The 18,670-nt window shown below is 32.9% G+C and overlaps 1 protein-coding gene across 1 annotated transcript; it reads left to right on the forward strand.

Annotated features, from left to right (window-relative positions):
- Positions 1–4,393: 4,393 nt before the first annotated feature.
- On the forward strand, positions 4,394–6,115 carry LOC106367834 (ATP synthase subunit d, mitochondrial). Its single transcript, XM_013807691.3, has 5 exons — positions 4,394–4,673; positions 5,010–5,091; positions 5,492–5,556; positions 5,664–5,750; positions 5,855–6,115. The coding sequence occupies exons 1-5, from the start codon at positions 4,503–4,505 to the stop codon at positions 5,954–5,956; spliced, it is 507 nt and encodes a 168-aa protein (XP_013663145.1). The 5' UTR covers positions 4,394–4,502; the 3' UTR covers positions 5,957–6,115.
- Positions 6,116–18,670: the final 12,555 nt, after the last annotated feature.

Here is an 18,670-nt window from a genome sequence, read left to right on the forward strand (position 1 = left end):
ATTAAAATATACGAAAGTGCTTTTTAAAACTATTTTTACAATTTTTATTTTAAATTTTAAATATTTTTTCTATTTTTTTAAGTTGTGAATTGTATTATGTTAAAATTGTGATTTGTATATTGTTTTATTATTCAATTTGAGTTTGTGTATGTGAGTGTATTTTATTACATTGATTTCAAAAATCTTATGGATATAGATGATATTCTCAAAGTTGAGTATTATGAGTAAAAACAAAGAAAATTTACATCCCAATAACAATAGATTTTAATAGAATCTTAAATTCAATGAAAACTAAACTTTTCCAATAACAAAGGATTTTGAGTGAAATTTAAAAATCATCACTCCAATAATAATGGATTCTATTTAGATTTTAAAAATTCACAAACCAATAAGAATAGAATCTCAAAATTTAATAATTCCTCTAAAATTCTTTGTCCAATAAGCCCCCCCTACATCGTTGAGATGCAAGGGGCAATAATAATAAAAGAAGGGAAGTCAACACTTGAGTTGACTAAGTCTGATGTGGCCAAGGAGGTGAATCATATTCTTCTTTCAGATAGAAGGTCGTGTGTGTACATGGTTGATGATGTACATATGTATCTTAACCTCTTGTTGAATCCTCATATCTTTGTTTCTCCTACTGAATATGGAATGATAAACATTGAATGAAAATTGACAAATAGAGAACAATGGAGAAGTGTAACAATGATCATATAACAAATAGGTAGGGATGTTAACTGCAGGGTTAGGGCTCAGCCCTCTTTTGTTTATTATAAGCCCAACCCTATTTTAACCCTATTATAATCAAGAGTTAGGGCTGGTACCAGGGTTAACTCATTTAATTGAAAAAAATATTTCATTTATTTTTGTTCTTAAATTTTAAAGATAAAACTAGAAAAATTAAGATATGATTCTTTCCTCCAATTTGTTGAGCATCAAAATCAAAAGTTTTCCTCCCAAAATCGCAAAATCGAGTTTTTGCTCCACAACTAAGAATAGAATTTTTCTGTAAAAAAAAAAATTGTGTTTTTTTCCGCCAAAACCTAATTTGAGTTTTTCCACCAAAACCACAAAATCAAGTTTTCCCGCCAAAACCGCAATATCGAGTTTTCCCGCAAAAACCGCAAAATCGAGTTTTCCTGTCAAAACCGGCAAATCAAGTTCTCCCGCCAAAACTGTAAAATCGCATTTTCCCGCCAAAACAGCAAAATCAAGTTTTCCGCCGAAACCGGCAAATCGAGTTTTCCCGCATAAACCGTAAAATCTAGTTTTTCCGCCAAAACCGCAAAATCGAGTTTTCCCGCCAAAACCACAAAAACGAGTTTTTCCGCCGAAACCGGCAAATCGAGTTTTTCCGCCGAAACCGGCAAATCGAGTTTTCCCGCCGAAAACTACAAAATCGTGTTTTCCCGCCGAAACAGCAAAAACGAGTTTTCCGCCGAAACCGACAAATCAGGTTTTCCCGCCAAAACTGCAAAATCGAGTTTTTCCGCTGAAACCGCAAAATCGAGTTTTCCCGTCAAAACTAAAACCGCAATATCGAGTTTTCCCTACAAAACCGGCAAATCGAGTTTTCCCACCAAAATCGTGAAATTGAGTTTTACGGGTTTTCCAGAAAAACTTAATTTAATTTTACGTTTTCACGGGAAAATTCGATTTTGAGGTTTTGGCGAAAAACTCGATTTTGATTTTTTGGCGGGAAAACTCGATTTCGAAGTTTTGACGAAAAACTCGATTTTGCGTTTTTGGAAAGAAAACTCGATTTTGTTGTTTTAGTTGAAAACTCGATTTTGCGGTTTCGACGGAAAATTTTGTTGTTCAGTTTTTGGCGAGAAAACTCTACTTTAATTTTTTTTGATGAAAAACATTATTAAATATTGTATAATAGTTGTGTGAATCAAAATAAAAGGGTTAGAATTTAAACCCTGGTCCTATTAGGGCCAACCCTATTTGAACCCTGTTTAAAAAATGAGGGTTATGGTTACAAATGGGTCTGTTAGGTTGAGCCCATATTAACATCCCCACAAATAGGTTTAAATTTAAAAATATTTCGAGGCAAATTAGGAAACAATGTTAAAGCAAAAGACACACATCCAAAAAGAAAAAAAAACATGAAAATATCTATAAAAATCCATATGTTTTAAAAGTGCGACCATCTTACTATTTATCTTCGCCGTCGACTCCAAGCATTCTCCTCATCCTCGGGATCAGCAATGTAGACAAGATTCATTATGAATGAATCACGAAGGATCCTACTTACCTGCACATCCAGGCAGAGAAGAAGAAGCATTTCAAAATCAAAAGACCAAAGAGATTTGATGATGATGATTGAAGAAGTGATTCTCCTCTTACGAACACAGCATCGCCTGCAGCACATCTCTGGGAAATCCAGGGACATTTCTCGTCGGTAAAACCCTTGAAGAACATCAAAATCTCCACAAAAGAAAAATTTGAAAAGATAAACAAAACAAAAAGTGAATTATCAGATCTCAAACTGTGTATCGCTTTTTGATCAGCTCCACTTCAGTTGTGATTTCCTTTTGAACTTGCAAATCAACTTCAATGGGCAGATCCATTTTCGCTTTATGGGATTTTCGCGTCTGAGTTTTTCTCCGTGAGTTTTTTGTGCGTGGGTTTTTTTCTCCATTTTCTCACACTCTCTCTCCCTTCCAAATATAAAGAAAACTTAACTAAGAAAGAAAATAATAAAACTACATGTCATTTTGATTCTTAAAACGGCATGTAGTTCACATGTATGTGATAGATTGCTCTGCGTTGATTTTAGTTCCATGTGCTTGATATCTCTTTTTCTGCGTCGTTAAAATATGTAGTTCAGTTTAGTTTTTGCCATTTAGATTGGGGTCTCTTATGACTGTAATACGGTTTTAAGGTCCTCCAAAGCTAATGCAGTGGTAATATCAAAGGTATCCGTATTGCTTCAACAATATTAACAATCCTAAAAAATTGTGCAATGAGTTTTTACCTATACCATTTGATTATCTAAACAATTCTGATATATCTATTGTTTGTCAGAAAAAATACTTGAAATCTTTCCCCGGTTGCATAGTATGCTTCAGTTTGTGGTTTGGTTATGGATTTTATTAGTACAACTCACGTCTATATTATTAAAACAGGATCCTGTTGTCTTTTTTACCTTAACCTGTCATTTTATTTACTAACATTGCATGTTTCATTAATGACAATCAAGTAATATTAATAACACATCTATATTGAGTCATTTTTTTTCGGATCCAGCCTACATCAGATCTCTCTTGGGCCATTTGGGCCGATTAAGAAATCAGATCCAATTCTCACATTTTTTTTCCTTTGGGCCATTGAGTCCAAGTTCAAATAACTTTTTTTCAACTATTCTTAATTTTTTTTTCTTTTCTTAATATAATTTAAGCATTCATAAAAAAAATTGAATTTTTTCATTGAAAAGTATAAATCTTTATTAAAAGTATATAATTTTTTTATTAAAATATTAACCACATAATAAAATTAATTTATCAGAGTTATACCAATTTAATTCATTAAAGAAATAAAGTTTAATTTTTTAAACATAGATAGTCATTTAAAATGAAATACGATAAATAAAGATAAAAAGTTTAAGTTTTTAATAAAATAAAACACAAATATATGAAAATATGACATTTACTAAATATTTGTCAATTGAAAAAAAAATGAAAGCGCGGGTCAAAATCTAGTAATATATTATGAGTTATACACATAGTTTTAATGACATATTCCATTGTTGAATTCATTGTGTTCAACTCATATAATTTCATTATAACTATTTGATAAGATTTTGTCCACTTTTCATTTTCTCACAAGGTAGCAAATTTATCACTCTTTTTCAATATTTTCTGATTTTCCCATGGTTTTACAGGCTAGTAAATCGACCACAAAATACATTTATCAATTCTCACAATTCTTTTCCTTGAAATTTTATATCATCATATTAGATACTCAATATTGATTTTGAAACTGCAAACTCGAGGATTTTTTTTTTTTAAACTCACCTTGTATTTATCCTTGATCAGTTTGATCTCAACAGTAATCTCATCTTGGTGAACATTTGGTTGTTTTTGTAACTTTCTACTCATGAAGAAGACAAATAAATATAAGCAAAACCGATGATTGTCAAAGTAATCTCTCAGTTCCTTGTGAGCATTGATTTGACGATTATTACAGTCATAAGAAATTTGATTTCACATCAAGTATAAGAAAGAAAAAGAAAACGATGCAGACTATGTAGGTATCATCAAGATTTGTAATTTGTTTCACGAGAGTCAAAGGCAGTTTTACTGAAAGTTAATTGGGTCGTTTTATGAGAACTAAAGAAATAAGGGATTAACTTATAAATAAAGAAAACTGAAAGGACATGTGATCCGATCCTAGGGCATCCCGTTCATTGGTCGGATCGGACGACGTTTACATCTTCTTCCTCCTCTCCTCCTCATCGCAAGCATTTCATCAGGGTGAACAAAAAAAAAAAAAAAATGAGCGGAGCCGGTAAGAAAGTAGCGGATGTGGCGTTCAAAGCTTCAAGGACGATTGATTGGGAAGGGATGGCGAAGGTCCTTGTGACCGATGAGGCTCGAAGAGAGTTCTCTAACCTCCGTCGTGCTTTCGATGAGGTTAACACTCAGCTCCAAACCAAGTTCAGCCAGGTTCGCTCTTCCGATTGATTCCCTTTCTCATCTAATTCATTCCTACAATAGTAATCTGGATCATTCGGAATTTTCAGATTGGTGTTGGAGAAATGTATATTTGTTAAGATCTGTTTCCGTATTAATCAGAAAAATCGGGCTTTGATGTTTCAATTGAAAGTTGGAATCTTTGTGGAGTAAAGCATTGATGCTGACCATTTTTTTTTCTATTGATAGGCCTATAGTTCTACTTGTGCTCTGATCATTGGTTTTGCATCTTGTTACCTTGATCATACCATCTGTTATCTGATTCTTGTTTTGTATGTGTGGGCTTATTGGTCTTTCTTTTTGTTGTAGGAGCCTGAACCTATTGATTGGGATTTCTACAGAAAGGGTATTGGGTCTGGCATTGTTGACATGTACAAGGAAGCTTATGACAGTACGTTCTTCTGCCAATCTTTTTGTTCAACAGTAACCTGTCTCTGCGTATTTGTGGTTTTGAAATTTAGTGCAGCTTCTGTTTCTCATGCGCATCTTCCAGAATGCTGACATACAGATACAGTATATGTTATGATACAAATACACTTTTACTTGTTTAATTAGTGATCAAGTTAAGTACTTTTACTTGCGTTTGATTGGTGACTGAGAAATCTTGAGAGAGAGAGAAACAGAGAGAGATCTGCTCCATATTAAAACTTGGAATTGAAATTCTCATTACTAGTGATTGTTGTTTCTTTTCTATTTCTGTTGTTTGGGACTGTGTAAATATATACCAAATTAAATTTTGAGGGAGAATAACTGGATTTTTTTTTTGTTTACTCTTTTCTGGTTTGCTGCAGGCGTTGAGATTCCAAAGTTCGTGGACACTGTTACTCCTGAATACAAGCCAAAGTTCGATGCTTTGGTGAGCACTAGCTTAGAAACTCCCTCCATTGTTTTACAATATTTTTGACAAGGGTCTTAACTTAGTCGTTTCTTCTGTCTGCCATGTTTCATTCTATATATATATAGTTGGTGGAACTGAAAGAAGCAGAACAGAAATCGCTCAAGGAGTCTGAACGGCTGGAGAAAGAAATTGTTGATGTCCAGGAGATAAGCGTAAGCACCTCTATTAATCTTATACAAAGTGCAATTCGATTGTATTTTGTTAACTCAAGATTCTGATGTATGATTCATTGTCTTTTATGTGTTGGCGTGATCAGAAAAAGCTCAGCACCATGACTGCAGATGAGTACTTTGAGAAGCACCCAGAACTCAAAAAGAAGTTTGATGATGAAATCCGTAACGACTACTGGGGATACTGATCATTGCTTCTTGTATCTCCAGCCTGAGAAACAGACATTCTCTTTTATTTCTCATTGTTTTTCTTTCGCTGTGATTTTGTGATAATAAGTACACCCAGCTGTTCAGATCTTCATTGGAGACCCAATGAGACAATGACGATAAACCCGTTTGGCAGTGCATGTCCGGATTTGTATGATGCCTAAAGCGGACAAAAAAAATTGTCCTCAACCATACTTAGTTTGTTTTTACTATAAATTAAGTATGTCACCAAAATAGTACCAAATATTATTAAAACTTTAAACTATCTCTTTTACAAAACTTAAAGCAATTTACAAAAATAAAACATCATTTATACCTCATTTTGTATGTGTTTATTTTATATTTTTGCAGTTTCATTTGGCTAATTTTTTTTTATCTATTTTTGATAGTCTTTTGTACAAATTAAAGATATATAAAATTTATAAAAAGCAAAATTTATGATAAAAAAACACTTTAATGTCAACTTCACTTTGTAAAACTTTATCGAATTTTGATAGTCTCATAGAGTATTAGAACCTTATAATAAATTTTATGTTTGTTTGAATTTCAAAAGTTTCTAAAAAGGGTTTAGCAGGAGATGCAGCTATTCCTACTAAAATCAATCACATTGAAACCTGGAATATGCACAATTTATAATTCAAGTTAATTTTTATTACATTTCTTGCAAACATAATTTTTTTGGAAAGGAGATAAACTGTCTTTTAATAATGTCTACGGATATTAGAATTCATATGAAATCCTATGTATCTTTGACGATTATCAAAACAAGAAAAACTATTATTATCTAAGGAAGAAGAAGACCTGTAAAAATAGAACGTTATATTTATCAAAGGAGAAAATGGTAACAGATTTAGAACATGTTGACTGCAAGTCAAATTAAAAAATTCACGTGATACTAGACTAAAGAGAACATTTTAGCATTTGGCGCTCCTAATATTTTAATAGGCTTTAGCACCTAAAACACCTTCTTTATGGGATTTACCGCTTTAGCCAAGGGCCATCCTTGCCATTTAATTTAGTTATAATTTTCATAATATTATTTCTTTTGTCGTTCTAATGAGAGTAAAAAGAGTGAAAGATATCTCAAATGTATGCCTCTATCAAGTTTCTTTGTCGTTTTACATGTTTTCTCTATTAGCTCATCACTATCAAGTTATTATTATAGTTAACCAATCAATTACCAACATTATTTAATAGAAGAAATCTTATCCATTACTTGTATGCAAACCGGTTTGTTGTTTTGTCTTCGATTTAAGAGATTAGATTTGAAAGATTTTATCAACAAACCGGTCTACAAGTAATGGTCATAGATTTTACTTTGCTTATACCGAATTGGTTTAACTGATACACTTCTTAGTTCTTAGAGATGATATGCAACAATTTTCTTATCTTTTATTATTAAAACTTCATATTTTTTTTGTGTCAAATGATCACACACAGTCAAAGTTCACATTACTGTTCATGTACTTTATGTAAAATCAGAACTCACAAAGACCAGAAAGAATTATACTATTTTTCCCTTTTCACGCAGTAAAACTCAAATTGTTAATTGGTTTATAAAACAAAAAATAATAATTAACGATTACCTTTTCCTTTCAATTTTAAGAAAATATTTAATCGTTTCTGCTTATAAGTTGAGACTTCATTTCTATATGCATCAATTTTGATTTGATGTTTCATTTCCATATCTGTTTCTTTTTATTATAATGTATGTGTATTTTGTTTCGTTGGCCTTAGATCTCGTGTTTGATTGAACTGATTTAAAGTTATAATATTTCATTTACATATGCGTCGATTTTGATTCGAAATTTCATACTCATATGCATCAATTTAGATCTATGTGATTTATTTTCCAAGTTCGGTTCCATCTTTCTATTTGAGATTTTATTTCTGTATGCATCAGTTTTGATTTGAGGTTTCATTTCCATGTGTGTTACCTTTGATTATAATGTATGTGTATTTTGTTTCATTGGCCTTAGATCTCGTACGTGTTTGATTGAACTGATTTAAATTTATGATATTTCATTTACATATGTGTCGATTTTGATTTGAGATTTCATATTCATATGCATCAATTTAGATCTATGTGATCTATTTTGAGATTTCATACTCATATGCATGAATTTAGATCTATGTGATTTATTTTCCAAGTTTGGTTCCATGTTTCTATTTGAGATTTTATTTCCATATGCATTGATTTTTGATTTAAGATGTTTTGTTTCCATATCATTGATTTTGTAATGATTGTGTCTTTTGATTCCTTGGTCTTATATTTTGTGTTTGATTGGTCTGGTTTAGATTTATGATATTTCATTTTTATATGCGTTGATTTTGATTTGAGATTTCATGTCCATATGTGTTGATTTAGATCGATGAGATTTCATTTCCATATTTGTTTCCAAATTTTGATATAAGTTTTCATTTCCATATGCATCAATTTGAATTGAGATTTCATTTTCATATGTGTTGATTTTCATTTACATCTGCTGATTGAAAGAAAAGATAAATAAATATGTACAAATAGTGCTCATTTTAGTTGTTGTGATATCTTTGTGGAGTTTCATCGCTTAAATTGTTGATTTGACTAATTTATAACTGAATATCTGAAGGAAAACCGAATAAAAAATTTCAAAAGTTGGATAAAGCTATCAATGTGATACATTGAAATTATGTAAAATAGAAGTTTTGAGAATTTTGAATTTAATATTAGTTTTCTAGACGATTAAGAAGAAATTTTTAATTTATCTTTTCCATTCTCAATTACTATAATGCTAATAGTTTATAACATTTGATTCTTCAGGTGTTTGTATACAATATTTTTAATCTAAAAAAATTGTATCTTATTCTTCATTTAGATTTATGATATTTTATTTACATATGTGTCAATTTTGATTTGAGATTTCATACTCATATGCATCTATTTAAATCTATGAGATTTCATTTCCATGTTCGGTTCCATATTTTGATTTGCGATTTCATTTTTTATATGCATCAATTTTGATTTGAGATTTTGTTTTTAAATGCGTTAATTTAGATTATAATGGTTGGGTCTTTTGTTTTCTTGGCACTAGATATCGTGTTTAATTGCACTTATTTAAACCTATGATATATCATTTTTATATGCATCGATTTTGATTGGAGATTTCATTTTCATATGCATAGATTTAGATCTATGAGGTTTCATTTCCATATTTTGATCTGAGATATTATTTCCACATGCCTCAATTTTGATATGAGATTCCATTTTCATATGCGTTGGTTTTGATTATAACGATTGTGTCTTTTGTTTCCTTGGTCTTAGATCTTATGTTTGATTGGACTTGTTTGGATCTATGATATTTCATTTTCATATGCGTCGATTTTTATTTAAGATTTCATTTTCATATGTATTGATTTTGATTATAATGGATATGCCGTTTGTTTTTTTTATCCTTAGATCTCATGTTTGATTGGATTGATTTAGATTGATGATATTTCATTTTTATATGCGTTAATTTTGATTTGAGATATCATTTACATATGTGTCGATTTAGATATATGAGATTTTTTTACATATTTTGATTTGAGTTTTTATTTCCATATGCATAATTTGGATTTGAAATTTCATTTCCAAATGTGTTGATTTTCGTTTACATGTGTTGATTAGAAGAAAACATAAATAATTATATATAAATAGTTGAAGGAAAATTCGATCAAAAATTTATAACATAATACATTTGAAGGAAAACTGAATCATTTTTTTTTCAAAAATTTGATAAATCTATGAATGTGATATATTGAAATTATTTAAAGTATACGTTTTGAGAATGTGAATTTAACATTAGTTGTTCTAAAAAATTAAGAAGAATGTTTGAATTTATCTTTTCCATTTTCATTTACTTCAATGCTAATTGTTTATGACATTTGATTCTTGTGGTGTTGTAGCAGCATGTGATTGCAAAAAAAAAAAATATCATTTCTCCTCAAATATAAAGTTCTCATTGTGGAACTAGAAGACATGTTGACCTAAAAATGCTAACACCTTAGATTAGCAATAAATGCAAGCTTAATGGATTTTGAAGAAGGCCATACCTCTATCTTTAGTAACTGTGATGACTTTCATGCTCGATGGTGTTTTCTCGTGAACGTAAATTATATACTCACTCCGTTTCATATTGTAAGTAGTTTTAGGAAAATGTTTTTGTTTCAAAATGTAAGTAGTTTTCGTATTTTTAGGTAACTTTTACATTTATTGAATACAGTGTGACCAATCAAATTAAATATACTTATTTTTTATTGGTTAAATTATATTTAACCTATTTATTATAAAATACTTTTTAAAAACATAACAATTTTCTTAATCTTTGTGCTTTTAGCCAAAACTACTTATATTATGAAACGGAGGGAGTACAACTTAATATTCAAAGCCAAGATCTTTTGGTTCATTTTGAATGAATTCAATATTACAAACAATTTTTTTTGTTGGAAAAAATAATACAATATTGTTCTTACCCAGCTTTATCCACGTTTAGACATGTTCTAAGCTTTTACTTATATTGATATGTTTACCTTTAATTAAGATCCATATACAGTTTCATATAATCAAATCCTGAGACATATCATCTGATATACATACGAGTTTTGCAATCTAGTCCATTGATTAATACTCGTTTGGTCTTAGGCAGAAAGTTTCGGTTTTTATTGGTTGGTTAGGCTTCATGTCATTCAACCACTATATATACAAGCTTAGGCCAGGGCAAATAATCCAAACCAGATTACCCGAACCAAACCCAGTCCGATAAAACCAGTTCAGGTCGGGTTTAAATCTTGAGACATGCCCGACTGGTCTCATTATTTTGGTATGATGGATGTCGGTTTGGGTCGGATAAATACCACCCACCCGATCGGGTAAATAGATATCCGAACTTTGAGCTACTTTTTTTCATTTCATATTTCCCATTTTATGATTTCAATTGATACTGAGATTATTGTGCAAAATCTCACATAAGCTCCTCGAATATCTTGCTATCCCTATATCCTTTCCCAATCCTGATCCTCTCCGATTTGTATTCCCTTATGCTCAGCGATTTTGAAACTGTAGAATCTCTGTTATTACATAAGTAAATGCGATTGCTCAAACTGGAGATACAAAACAACTGAAAGTCGTTGTCTTCTTTGTTAGAGATGTCAAGAAATCACTCATAGGTAAGCATTACTCATCGTCCTCTTCTATGCAATCATGTAATGGGTTTTCAGTTCAGAGTTTGCCAGGTTCTGATTTAATCATGTGTTTTTGTGAACAAAAAGTTGTCTTATGTCTGGTTCATGTTACTTAATCTTCATTAGTCATCTTACTCTTTTGTTTCTTTTCGGATTTAATCATTGTATTGTAGATTGTCTTATGTGGGGTTTTAAATGTGTGTTTAAGATGTCGTGTTTTGAACTGAAGACTGTCTTAATATGTTGTGTTCTCAACTGAAGATTGTCTTATGGCGGTTATGAAGTGTGTATCTATGTGATAAAATCCAAACTAAACTTTTGTAATACCTGAATAAGGCTAAAATTATAAATCCAAAAATCCCAAACCCGATTGAATCCGAACCAACCCCGAATGGTCACCCGGTTGCCCAGGCCTAAACAAGCTCTTGTCAAGGTTCAATATGAACAAATCATGCAGACATAAATGGAGAGGAAATGGAGATTGGCCTTAATGAAGCGAGTGCGCTTTGTAGCTATGATATATTTCTCTTCAGGATAAAGCTCCACCCTCCAACTTAAATTTAAATAGTTACAAAAAGGTATTTACCAATTGCTGTTAATGCTAAAACATGGCAAATTCTCTTAACAATATTGAAACTCTTCAATATATATTATGATCATCAATAAATTTGCCTCCATGTGGACCATGCCAGTTCACAGAACATTATTATATTGTAATCACGGAATAGCTACCTCCAATCTCTTTTAGCCTGTTTCCCTCTTCGAAGGATGAAGCTCCATACTTCAACATTAATTTTGATACAATATATTTATAACTTGTCTATTTCTTACTTTCTTTGTTTCATAAAAAATGTCATTCTAACATTTTTTTCTTGTTTCAAAAAAAATGTCATTATACATTTTTAATGTGAATTTTCATGATAAATCTATTTTTATCCTTTTAAATAACCAATAGATGTTTAGTTAAATTATTTTCATTTAAATTATTGTACAATAAATATGAGTACATTGGTATATTTTATCATTTTTTAATTTGGGGGAAATTTGTCTAATTGATACTTTTTGTGAAACGGAGAAAGTGCTATTCTTTTTTTTTTTTTGTATATTGTGTCCATTTACTTTGTAAATTAAGTTTGCTTGTGTTTATATATTTCCACTTATTTTCGAATGCATTACCAAACAACTTAACATAATTAGGTTTCCAAACATATGAATGATATGATGTTCTCAATGTCATCCCAGAAAGTTAACTGCAACCAAATTTCTCTATACGCATCTCAACCTTTCAAGTAAAGGCTTTATTTCAATATTTTGAGCGATCTCACCTCTCTCGAGATCATATACGAAAATGTACATGCATATTGGGTTGATTCTTCTTGGGATACAACCAAACCTTACCACTGTGAAGTGCCACACATTTTCACATCATCTCCATGGACGATGTGAGAAACATGCGGAACAAAAGTCTTTCTTGTTCACGAATTGACTCTTGTAGGCGGCGTTTTCAACAACGAAATATTTGTAGTAATCTAAATATTCACAATTCTACCTTCTAATTATTTGTCTATATGTTTTTTCTCTGGATTATACATTTCCCTAAAACTAAAAAGTTTTCAAAAAAAGAAAGAATTTTTTTTAACATTCTACGAAGAAGAAGAAAAAAACAAAAAACATATCGAACACCACATGTCACCGCACCCGTTGAAGAGATCGTTGGAACCACATCTCAGAGCCGAACACTACAAGAAATGTGGGTATTAATATCATCAGACTATATCGTTTATTACAGTTCTGCTATTATATACAAACACTTATTTTTTTATAGCGTTTGTCAATTTAAAACGCTATAATTGTTATCGCAGGAAAATAAAAAAATTAGCCGCCTAAATTTGCTAAATGTATGCGTTTTACAATTGCATATCGAAAATTAAATGCTATTGTAAGTGTAAAATATGTCAAATTTTAGTCAAAATACTTTAAGTTGATCTTTGACCAGACTTTATTCACATCCCAATTTAACTTTTTCTTCACTGTTTTTCATCGACGAAACTCTCTTTTTCTCCTTATTTCTCAGAAAATCCAAATAGTTATCTCGAATCAAAACTTCAATAAGCACTACAAGAAAACATTTTTTTTACTAGGGCAATGTTCGTTGTAAATTCGTTGTAAATTCGTCGTAAACGGGGTGTTACGACGAATTAACCTCGAAAGACGTTTCGTTGTTGAACGTCCATCGTAACAGAGGTTTCGTCGTAAACGACTCGTTACGTTTACGACAAAATATATTCCTCGTAAAACACAGGGAAAGAATTCGTCGTAAACGACACGTAAGATTTCGTGGTAAAGCCCACGTAATGATTTCGATGTAAAGCACACGTAAATACTTTCGTTGTAAATCACTCGTAAACATTTCGATGTAAAACCCTCATAAATCTTTCGATGTTAATCACTCGTAAACATTCGATGTAAACTCCATGTAATGGTTACGAGGAGTTTACATCGATTCTTATTATATTATTATTAATTAGTACATAATATATTTTAATTTATATTTAATATTCAGAATTTAAAATAATTTAAATTTTAAAACGAAATATGAAATTGAAAAATATATTTTTAAAATGAATTTAAAAGTCATACAATAATATTTAAATTCATAATACAAACAGAAATATAAAAAAACTACATATCCTCGAAGTAGTTGGTGGGGTTGCTTGGCTGTTGACGGATTGGATCGGACTCTTGGGGATCTCGTACTGGCAACCCAAGAGCGGCTCGTCTGTCACTCAACATTCTCTGCATAACCGAGTTTCTCACGGCCATCACGTTTAGCAAATCCTCAAGAGAGTCTAAACGAACCTGCTGGCTATCCATTCGAGCCTTCATCTGAGCAGTCTCTTCATCCCGTCTCGAAGTGTATGACGAAGTTGCAAGGTCGTTAACAGAGCCTATACCGACTATCCGTCTCTTCTTTTTGGGAGCCACCTATAAAATCAAAACATATATTAATATAGTTAATTATGTTAAAATATTTAAAATAATGTAAACAAAAATTTTAAGTTGTACCTCTTCGAAGATTCTGTCGACCTCTTCGGTGGACAATGTGACTGGTAATCCATCGGGAGACTCCTAGGTTAGTTGCGTCTCCCGTTCTTCAATCCGACCAGCCACTGCTTGGAAGAGTTTCTCAGATGCAGGATCCACAAAAACTCCGTCGGATGTGGCGTGAGTCATCTTGAAAAGGTCAGACAGAGATGGTAAGACTCCCGTCTTCTCGAACTACAAAAAAAAAATTAAATTAAATATTATAAATTATATTAATTGAATATTTTAAAATATATATTTAAAAAAAAACTTACAGCTTCTAGGCGGACTCCTGCATGAGGTTTTTGTCCGGTTCTGTGAAGCATGGGCAAATGACCATCTTTATCCTTCGTCCTTCGAGAAGCCGAGCACAAATTGGCCTTTTTGATCAAAGAGGGGTGCTCCCAATAGGCGATGAGGCCATCCCACACATCCGTCGTGAGCTCAATGGGCTTTCCTTCATACCCGTAGATCTTCCACTTGTCCTTCCAATCGGAGACTGTGTTGCAGTGGCGGATCTTTGCCTTTGCAACGAATTCCGCCTTCACCCTCTCGGTGATTCCCAAAGACCAATGCCACTGTTGCTGAAACAGAAAATTTTTGAAAAAATTACAATTAATAATAAATATTAAAATATATATATATATATATATATATATTTAAAAGTGAAAATTTAATTAAATTTAAAAATCTTACCGCAAAACATTTAAGCCACGTGATCTTAACGTGATTTGGTGTCTTGCTCCGGTTCGGATATGCCCCGTCGTAGTAACCCTTAATCGTCGCCGAAACGCTCCGGCTAACACGGTTGTTAGCCCAAAATCTGAAAAAAACAATTTAACCGTTAGAAAATAAAAATAATTTAAATTTTAATGTAATAAAAATTAATAACTTACCAATAAGTTCCTCGGGGTCTATCGGGGTTTAGAACATCCAAACCCTCCCGTCCAGGCTGGGCAAGCAAATCCTCCACCGTATATCTCGTGAATGGAGCATATGAAGGCACACGCAAATCCGGATGAACTGCACCTTCTGGGACAGGCTGAGGTGCAGCCGCTGGAGGAGGAGGTGGAGGCATCTGCGGTGGAAGAGGAGGACTCGAAAAAACTCTCTGAGAAGTCTGAGAGTCTGGAACTGCATCGGAAGATGATAGACCGGAAGAAGATGTACCAGAACCATCGCCAAATAACTGGGCATAAGTAGGTGCTGCTGGTTTCCTTCTAGGAGCCATCTAAAAAAAATTTAAATAAATTTAATCAATTATGACGACATAATTAAAAATTATTCCGTTACCTAACTAATCACCTAAATTATAGTATTCCGTCATCTAACTAATCACCTAAACTAATTACCTAACTAATCACGTAAACTAATTACCTAACTAATTAATCACCTAAACTAACTTAAAAAAATAAAGAGGAAAGAGTTTGGGAGGAATGAACGAGGCATCCTCGTTCTCGGCGTCCCAATATATAGAAAAGGTTTCGTCGTAAACGCGACGTAATATTACGACGAAGTTACCAGGCCCGCGTTTTTCCATTTACGACGAAGTTACCAGGCTCGTGTTTTTCGGTTTACGACGAAAATTACGTCGAAACGTCCGTTTACGACGAAGTTACCAGGTCCGCGTTTTTCCATTTACGACGAAGTTACCAGGCCCACGTTCTTCCATCTACGACGAAATTACGTGGAATAGATAACCATTTACGACGATTTTACAACGCTTAACCCTAAACACCGAGAATGAAATCCCTAAACCCCAAAGTCACATATCATCTAACATCATATCGTCTTCTCTACTACTTCTTGCTCTTTCTCCAACTTAAACTCTAAAACCCTAAAACTCCAAATAATTTTTTAAAAACTAAAGAAATACATATTATATAAAACAACATTTGTTACACATACATTAAGATGGGAAAAAAAATATTTCTTTAAACATACGTTACAATAGAGAAATACAACATTTGTTACATATATTACATCACTCTAAATCGTTTTCGTTCTCATCAATATTACATCACTCTAGATCGTTTTTGTTCTCATCACTATCATTACAATCATCATCGTCGCTTCTCTCGAACTCGTCTTGAAAGTTTTGCGGGTCGATCAAAAAGATTTCATCAGTTGGTTGTTCTGGTACCTCAACTTCATTGATAGCGTCTTCTTCTTGCAAGGGCGGTTCTTCTCTAGCGACAATACGTCCACGAGGTGTAATTTTGATAGCAGCTAACCAGTTTATCCCGGAAGTTCGAAGCCGAAGATAAGGAAGGAAGCTAACTTGCTCGGTTTGTGAAGCTAAAATGAAAGACTCAAATTTGTTGTATCTTCTCCCAAAATTGACATCCACAACACCAAATTTGTTATACCGAATCCCTCGGTTCACAACAGGATCGAACCATTCACATTTGAAGATGACGCATTTTAGCTTCAATAACCCCAAAAATTCCACTTCAATAATCTCCTGCAAGATCCCGTAAAAGTCTGTTTCACCTTTCACACATATTCCGTAGTTACTCGTTGCCCGATGTCTCCCATACTCGTATGTGTGAAAGGTAAATCCTCGTGTGAAATACATAGGTAATGTGGTGACCTTTGCAACTGGACCTTGAACCAATTCGTGAAACCATATGGGAAGGATCGTAATAATCAACCTGCAAAAAACAGATATTCTTAATCTATATTGAAGTATCAAAACACTTACTTAATTAATCAATGTATGAGATATATTACGTATCTGTGATTTTAACCACTTGACAAATTGCTTATCTTTACGTGTGTCCTCATCAGTTGCAGATATTCCTGGTATTGCTTCTTCAACTTGAGATACAAACATGCTGCAAATTAAACAAATAATCAAGTCATACATAATTAACTTCAATTCATATAATTAACATTAAAAAAATATTTACCTTTCAAAGTAACGGGTCACTGCATCCTCGTAGTTGAGCAGAATATAAGTGTGGGCACTATGTTTATCCTCTTCACATGACCACCATACTTCTTTCGTTTTACCACCAAACCGTGCAATTTCGCAGAAAATGTCAGGAACACCATCAATTGGATATGATGTCGGTACTCCACCATCATCATATCTTCTAGGAACTCTTTTTCTCGTACGAACAGTTGGAGCAAAGAAGTATGATGTGAAGTTAGATGTTTCGGCTGTCAAACTCCCCGCAACTATTGAACCTTCCACCTTTGCAAGATTTCTTGCTTTCCCCTTCAAATGTTTCATCTGTCGCTCATACGGATACATCCATCCGTTATGAACAGGTCCACGAAGCAATGTTTCATACGGTAGGTGGACAACTAGATGCTCCATGACATCAAAAAATGAAGGAGGAAATATCTTCTCCAGGTTGCACAATATGATCGGAATGTTATGATGAAGTTGTTCGATGACTTCTTCCTTGAACGTACGTGTGCTAAGATCTCTGAAAAAGGCGCTGATGGCTGTATATTGCAAAAATAATCAAATTAATAACATTTCATAACATATGTATATATATTATAAAATTATAATTACCTGCAAGTGCTTCATGGACATTTGCTGGAAGGAGATCGGCAAAAGCAAATGGAAGTAGTCGTTGCATAAACACATGACAATCATGACTCTTCATTCCGGAGAACTTTTGACCTCGTTCAACACATCTTGACAGATTTGAAACATAACCATCAGGAAACTTAACTTCTGATGCAACCCAGTCAAACAAGGTTGTTTTGGCTTCTGATGACAACCGAAAGATGGGAACATGAACATTTCCATTGCTCTTGATATTTAACTCACTTTTTGAGAAAATATCAGGTAAGTCCATCCTTGACTTTTTGTTATCTTTTGTCTTCCCAGGGACGTTAAGTAATGTATTCATGATGTTCTCAAAAAAGTTCTTCTCAATATGCATGACATCCAGATTGTGGCGTAAGAGAAGATCCTTCCAATAGGGTAGCTCCCAAAATATACTCTTCTTATGCCAATTGTGAGAGACACCATACCCATCATGCATATTTCCAGGAACATGCCAATTTCCTCCTACCTTAACTGTTTCCTGAGCTCCGTAATAATCAATGTCTGCTTTGATCTGCTGGCCGGTGAGATATGGAGGAGGACCGTCTCTGACAATTTTTTTGTGCCGAAACAATGTCTTATTTCTTCTGTACGGACGGGCAAGTGGAAGAAAGCGACGATGACAATCAAACCAAAAACTCTTCCTACCATTCTTCAGTTGAAAAGCATCCGTCGATCCAAGACAATATGGACAAGATAATCTTCCATGTGTTGTCCAGCCTGACAACATCTAATAAGCAAGAAAATCACTTATCGTCCACAGCAGAACTGCTCGCATCGTAAAATTGTTTTTCAAGGAACAATCGTACATCCTCACCCCTTCTGACCACAATTGCTTTAGCTC

Source organism: Brassica napus, chromosome C8 (genome assembly GCF_020379485.1).
Source record: "Brassica napus cultivar Da-Ae chromosome C8, Da-Ae, whole genome shotgun sequence".
NCBI lineage: Eukaryota > Viridiplantae > Streptophyta > Magnoliopsida > Brassicales > Brassicaceae > Brassica > Brassica napus.

Bases quoted from the DNA above. Each gene is read 5' to 3' on its own strand.
- LOC106367834 (XM_013807691.3), top strand. From the start codon at position 4,503: ATGAGCGGAGCCGGTAAGAAAGTAGCGGATGTGGCGTTCAAAGCTTCA. The intron at 4,674-5,009 runs GTTCGCTCTTCC...TTTTTGTTGTAG, and splicing joins TCCAAACCAAGTTCAGCCAG to GAGCCTGAACCTATTGATTG. The intron at 5,751-5,854 runs GTAAGCACCTCT...TGGCGTGATCAG, and splicing joins TTGATGTCCAGGAGATAAGC to AAAAAGCTCAGCACCATGAC.